The sequence below is a fragment of the Lasioglossum baleicum genome, unplaced genomic scaffold (genome assembly GCF_051020765.1).
Source record: "Lasioglossum baleicum unplaced genomic scaffold, iyLasBale1 scaffold0029, whole genome shotgun sequence".
Classification (NCBI taxonomy): domain Eukaryota; kingdom Metazoa; phylum Arthropoda; class Insecta; order Hymenoptera; family Halictidae; genus Lasioglossum; species Lasioglossum baleicum.
In genome coordinates this window covers 1,110,603-1,117,677 of record NW_027469089.1, presented here as the reverse complement: position 1 = coordinate 1,117,677, position 7,075 = coordinate 1,110,603, and the positions used below count along the sequence as shown (strand labels likewise).

General features: G+C 45.4%; 1 protein-coding gene across 1 annotated transcript; it reads left to right on the top strand.

Moving 5' to 3' along the window:
• Positions 1-291: 291 nt before the first annotated feature.
• On the top strand, positions 292-4,557 carry LOC143219480 (uncharacterized). The gene is made up of 4 exons (XM_076445429.1): positions 292-3,463; positions 3,572-3,670; positions 3,785-4,157; positions 4,344-4,557. The coding sequence occupies exons 1-4, from the start codon at positions 292-294 to the stop codon at positions 4,555-4,557; spliced, it is 3,858 nt and encodes a 1,285-aa protein (XP_076301544.1).
• The last annotated feature ends 2,518 nt before the right edge of the window (positions 4,558-7,075 follow it).

Genomic DNA, 7,075 nt, shown 5'->3' with positions numbered 1-7,075 from the left:
AACGGCGTTCGGATTCCGTGAAGCTTAATCCGGGAGCGCTTCGATCGCGCACACGGCCGGCGACTAATCAATGCAACAGGCAGCTATAGTCCCCTGCGAGCGATCAACGAAATAACACGTCGTGTCGAATCTTTATGAATTCTGTATCGAGCCTGAATTCCGTGTCGAGCCTCCTTATAATTTTCAGAAGTGGGATTGAGACAGTCGTTTCGCAATTTCAATTTCAAGTCGGTTTTACGTGAAGTTACGTGACGGACATTTGTGTGAAATTTCATACCGTGTCGCTTTAAAATGAGTTGTTCTCTTACGGTACCGGAACTGAAAGAGAAGCTGAAAGCCAAGAATTTGCAATCGACTGGTACGAAGGCCGAACTGATAAAACGTTTATTGGGTGCTGGTGTCACAGTGGAAGAATTAGCTATGACAGATGATGGGTGTACGGAAGAACCGGTTGCGGGGACGAGCGACGAGACTCGCCACCGACCCGATACGAGAGGGCTGGTGGACGAGATAACTTTACGCGAATTAGACGTTCTAAGGAGAGAACGAGACGTTGTTGTACGAGAGAACGAACTGTTTAGAAGAGAATTGGCGTTGTTACGGGAGACGCCAAGATCAGAAGCAAGCGCATCTGGGCGGATGAAAGTGAAGAAGTGGCAAGAGTTGAAAGAAATAGTGGGTGAATTTGGTGGGAATAGTAAGGACTTTGACCGGTGGGAGAAACAGGTGAGAGGACTCCTGTCGACGTACGAGTTGGACAACCACCAAGCGAAAGCTCTAGTGTGTAGCAGATTGACGGGTCGCGCATTGAAGTGGTATCATTCTAGAATGGACTGTGTGGAATTAGGCACCGATGAGCTTTTGAAAGAGTTGAAGAGGCTGTACGGGCAACGACTAGATCCTTTATGTTTGAGACGCGAGCTTGAAACGAGGAAATGGGCCGTGGAAGAATCTTTCGCCGATTACGTGCATGATAAGACAATCCTTGCAAACCGAGTGCCTGTTTCGGAAACAGAATTACTTAGCTACGTCGTTGACGGTATACCGAATAGGGAATTGCAAATACAAGCTAAGGTGCAGTGTTATAAGTCCGTGGATGAAATACTGACGGCTTTCACAAACGTCAAGTTGCCGGCGGGAAGACCGCGATTATCGGAAGGAGTTTTGCTGTCGGGTAAAGTCACACCGTTGGATGGATCCGGTAGACCACCCATACGCCACCAAACAACAGGCCCTTCAGCTGTCGGATCAGGAAGGCCATTGCCGAGGGAAGGACAAGGATCAGGAAGGCCATTGCCGAGGGAAGGACAAGGATCAGCGAGCACCGGGCGGAGATGTTTTAATTGCAACGAGCCGGGTCACTTCTCAGCTGATTGTACGAAGCCAGCAAGAGAAAGGGGTTCCTGTTTCACGTGCGGACAGATGGGTCATCGAGCAAATCAATGCAGCACACAGACAACGAGGGGCGAAGTCAACCACATTACCCGTGGGCGGAAAGAAGACGATGACTTTCGGCGTGCGGTAGAATTACAGATAAGTAGCGAGAGCGGTAGTTTCAGTACAAAAGTAAACGCACTAATTGATTCAGGGAGCCCGATTAGTTTTGTTAAAGAGGGTTACATTCCGAGAATGTGTTTTATGACCGATCGCGATTCAGATAGGTTTCATGGAATTAATGGTAGTGACTTGAACGTTTTAGGAAAGATGCGAGCTACGATTATTTATGACGCAGTAAAATATTATGTTATGTTGAGAATTGTACCGGATGAAACGATGAAAAACCCATTAGTTTTAGGACGCGACTTCATGAAAATTGCCAAGTTATCGTTGAGTAGAGAAGAAACGGTAGAATGCAACGATATAGCCGACATTATGAACATTGAGGTAGATCAGGTTAACGCGTGCATTAGTGCCGACGACATGCATTTCGACGAGAGCCTTTCGGCTGAGATTAAGACACGAGCACGCGAGTTGTTTAATAAGACGTACATTAACGCACAGAGACCTGCAGAGCCAAGCGTAGAAAATACGATGAAATTAACGCTTACGAACGACAAACCTTTTTCATTTTCACCTCGTAGATTATCGTATGATGAGAAAAATAAATTACGTTGTATCCTCGACGGATTATTAGAAAGAGGTATAATTAGGGAGAGCACATCCGAGTACGCATCTCCTATCGTTCTGACGAAGAAAAAGAACGGAGAAATTAGAATGTGCGTAGATTTCCGCACATTGAATAAAATCACGGTTCGCGATAACTTTCCTCTGCCATTGATCGAAGATCAATTAGATCTACTGGAGGGAAAAAAATATTTCACGACACTCGATTTAAAAGATGGATTTTTCCATGTTAAGATGGACGAAGCGTCGGTTAAATTTACATCGTTCGTAACGCCTTTCGGGCAATACGAATACACGAGGATGCCATTCGGGTTAAAAGGTGCGCCTCTTAAATTCCAACGCTACGTCACGGAAATCTTTAAAGAACTAATCAATGAGGGCGAAATATCTGTTTATTTGGATGATTTTCTTATCGCGACTGAGACGATAGAACATCATATGGAAGTCCTCGGAAAAGTATTTAAACTACTTACAGCGAATCTTTTGAATTTACGGTTAGATAAATGCAGATTTCTCCAAACAAAACTCGATTATTTGGGTTATACTGTAACGAACGAAGGAATTAGGCCGACGGAACAAGGACTCGAGGCGGTAAAGAAATTTCCTCTCCCGCGAAATGTTCGAGAGGTGCAGGGATTTTTAGGCCTCTGTTCATATTTTCGGAAATTTATTGAGGGTTTTTCTATCCTCGCGAAGCCTTTGTACGATTTGACGAGAAAGGATGCGAAGTTTCAGTTAGGCGAAAAAGAAAAACAAGCATTCGAGATGCTTAAGAATCGATTGTTAAACGCACCGATATTAAGTATTTATTCTCCGCGAGACGAGACTGAGTTGCATTGTGACGCGAGCGCGTCGGGGTTTGGTGCTATCCTGTTGCAAAGGAAAGCCGACAAGAAGCTGCATCCAGTATTTTACTTTTCTAAACGAACAACCGAGATTGAATCGCGCTATCATAGTTTCGAGTTAGAAACGCTAGCAATCGTTTCTGCCCTCCGCCGTTTCCGAACATATTTACTAGGAATAAAATTTAAGATACTTACGGATTGTCAAGCTCTTAGTTTGACACTAAATAAAAAAGAGACAAATCCTCGAATTGCACGTTGGGTACTTGAAATGCAAAATTACGACTATGTGCTAGAGCATAGGGCTGGTTCGCGTATGCTCCACGTAGACTCGTTAAGTCGTCAGGTTCTCGTGATCGAAGACAATTCGTTCGATAGAAATTTAGCGCTATGCCAACATAATGATAAAGACATCGAGAAAATCCGTACAGAGTTAGAAACCACGGAAAGTAAATTGTACGAAATGAGGAACGGTCTAGTATATCGGAAGTATCAGGGTAAAATTTTGTTTTACGTGCCGAGCAATTTGGAATCGAGCGTTATGTATAAATACCACAATGAGATGGGACACGTCGGAATTGAGAAAACTGCGCGGAACATTGCAGATACTTATTGGTTTCCGGATATGAGATCCAAGATCGAGAAACACATTCGTGGCTGTTTGAAATGTATTGCGTACACGCCAAACTACGGAAAATTGGAAGGTACCTTGCACTGTATACCGAAAGGGGATGCACCTTTTGATACGCTACACATTGATCATTTGGCTCCTGTTTCGAGATCGCACAAATCGCGTTACAATTATATATTTGTTGTAGTCGACGCGTTCACTAAGTATATTAAAATGTATCCAACTAAAACAACGAACACCGCCGATCTTATAAAGTGTTTAAAATCGTATTTCGAGCATTATAGTCGGCCACTGCGTATCGTTTCGGACCGAGGAAGTTGTTTTACGTCTCGTGAATTTGATGAGTTTACACAAGAGTATAATATACAGCACGTTATGATAGCGACCGCTTCCCCTCAGGCGAACGGGCAGGTAGAAAGATATAACCGCACAATTTTGCCGATGATCGCTAAATTGATGAGTGAGCGTGGTGTGGTATGGCACAATGTGTTGCGAGAGGTTGAATTTGCGTGCAATAATACTTTTTGTAAGTCTACCAACAAGAGTCCGAGTATGTTACTGTTTGGGATGCAACAGCGTGGTGAGGTCATAGATGGGTTGCGTGATATGTTGGAAATCAGTGGAAAGATTAGTGTTTCCCGTGATTTGAACAGTACCCGAAAAGAAGCTAGTGAACAGATTCGGAAGAATCAGGAGTCACAAAAACGCACTTTCGATAAAAGACATAAGGTTCCGAATAAATATAGGGTTGGAGATAAGGTGTTCATCAAGAATTACGATTGCACCCCAGGAGTGTCAACAAAAATGATTCCGCGGTTTAAAGGACCGTACGAGATCGATCGTGTATTGCGAAACGATCGATACGTAATCAAAGATGTAGAGGGGTTCCAGTTGTCGCAAATACCCTACCGTGGAACATGGGAAGCCGCCAACATGCGACCGTGGCGACCGTCACCGTAGATTTAGGTGTTTAATTTTAAATTTAGATATTAAATCGAGACGATTTGTCGTCAGGACGGCCGAGAGTTGTAAGCTGTGAATCGACATATATTTGTCATCGGTATATATTTGTTGTTTATATTTCGGTAAATCGGGACGATTTGTCGTCAGGACGGCCGAATTGTAAGAATGATGTAAGTGTGCATGTTATATATGTTTTTATTGATTGCAAGTGTTATATATGTTTTTATTGATTGCAAGTGTTATATATGTTTTTATTGATTGCGTTAATGTTTTGTTAATGTTTACGTTGTGATTTTGTTTAAAAATAAAAAGAGACAGTCCCCTGCGAGCGATCAACGAAATAACACGTCGTGTCGAATCTTTATGAATTCCGTATCGAGCCTGAATTCCGTGTCGAGCCTCCTTATATATATATATATATATATGTATGTATATGGTAGATATACGCGGTGGGTATCGGAAACTGAAAACCGGCGTTCGGATTCCGTGAAGCTTAATCCGAGAGCGCTTCGATCGCGCACACGGCCGGCGACTAATCAATGCAACAGGCAGCTATAGTCCCCTGCGAGCGATCAACGAAATAACACGTCGTGTCGAATCTTTATGAATTCTGTATCGAGCCTGAATTCCGTGTCGAGCCTCCTTATAATTTATAAATAAATAATAATAAGTAAATAAATACAATGGACAAAACACAATAAACATAAGAAGGGGGGCAAAATAAAGGGGAATAAAAGATAAAGATAAAATTTATAATATAGAGTAAAATGAAATATTATAAAATGAAAGGAGGGGGGTGGACCGGCAGGTCGCATCTTTGTAGAGTGGGGGGGGGAGGGGATTATTGCGCCACCTCGCCCCCCGCGACCTGTCCACCTCGGGGGCGCCATAACGGCCAACCCCCCCTTGGCGGCGGTGGAAGTACTAAGTAGTACCACTGCCGCCATTACGTCTGAGGCCCATTACGGGGGCCGTCGGCTTCGTGGGGGTTGCCCCGCCGATGCTAGCCTCCTGGCGGAGAGCGGGTCGGCTTCCCTCTCCCTCCCCGCTGCCTCCTTCTGCGTTATCACAATCTCGCAGAAGGAGGCAAACGCTGCCCTTGACCTCTCGCTGCCGATCATGTGGTCGACCACGACCGGCAACGAGAGGTCCATCCCAATAACGCCCCTTAGGTCTCTGCGCGGTGCCGACTACGCTGGACATTCTTCCAGCGTATGCCGCGCAGAGTCCTGGGCCTCCTCGCAGTGGTGGCACTGCGATCCTCCCAGTGCCAGTTATGAACACACAGTTTGAGGAAACGGCTGTATGCAGGTAATTTAACTTATGCGCATGCATTGCTGCAACTTGCGCTGTATAATTTAGAATTTTTGTTACCGCGCCATCCGATTTTTATACATGTGCAAATACTCGTACACGCTGCATTGCATTTTTTCCGCACGCGACAAGGAGGGGACAGAGGCGAGTTCCGGCTCGCGTCTGCCCCCTCCCCCCGTCCCACCCCCCTGGCCAACCCGCATAAAACTTAAAAATATGATAAAATACAAGATAAAATCAATAATTGAAAAGGTGTATAGATAAAATAGATAAAATAAAAGTCAATAAATAAATAAATAATAATAAGTAAATAAATACAATGGACAAAACACAATAAACATAAGAAGGGGGGCAAAATAAAGGGGAATAAAAGATAAAGATAAAATTTATAATATAGAGTAAAATGAAATATTATAAAATGAAAGGAGGGGGGTGGACCGGCAGGTCGCATCTTTGTAGAGAGGGGGGGGGAGGGGATTATTGCGCCACCTCGCCCCCCGCGACCTGTCCACCTCGGGGGCGCCTTAACGGCCAGCCCCCCTTGGCGGCGGTGGAAGTACTAAGTAGTGCCACCGCCGCCATTACGTCTGCGGCCCCTTACGGGGGCCGTCGGCCTCGTCGGGGTTGCCCCGCCGATGCTAGCCTCCTGGCGGAGAGCGGGTCGGCTTCCCTCTCCCTCTCCGCTGCCTCCTTCTGCGTTATCACAATCTAGCAGAAGGAGGCAATCGCTGCTCTTGACCTCTCGCTGCCGATCATGTGGTTGACCACGACCGGCAACGGAAGGTCCATCCCAATAACGCCCCTTAGGTTTCTGCGCGGTGCTGACCACGCTGGACATTCTTCCAGCGTATGCCGCGCAGAGTCCTGGGCCTCCTCGCAGTGGTGGCACTGCGATCCTCCTAGTGCCAGTTATGAACACACAGTTTGAGGAAACGGAGGTATGCAGGTAATTTAACTTATGCGCATGCATTGCTGCAACCTGTGCTGTATAATTTAGAATTTTTGTTACCGCGCCATCCGATTTTTATACATGTGCAAATACTCGTACACGCTGCATTGTATTTTTTTCCGCACGCGACAAGGAGGGGACAGAGGCGAGTTCCGGCTCGCGTCTGTCCCCTCCCCCCGTCCCGCCACCCTGGTCAACCCGCATAAAACTTAAAAATATGATAAAATACAAGATAAAATCAGTAAATGAAAA

Bases quoted from the DNA above. Each gene is read 5' to 3' on its own strand.
- LOC143219480 (XM_076445429.1), top strand. From the start codon at position 292: ATGAGTTGTTCTCTTACGGTACCGGAACTGAAAGAGAAGCTGAAAGCC. The intron at 3,671-3,784 runs GTACCTTGCACT...TATTTGTTGTAG, and splicing joins AAACTACGGAAAATTGGAAG to TCGACGCGTTCACTAAGTAT. The intron at 4,158-4,343 runs GTTTGGGATGCA...GAATAAATATAG, and splicing joins AAGAGTCCGAGTATGTTACT to GGTTGGAGATAAGGTGTTCA.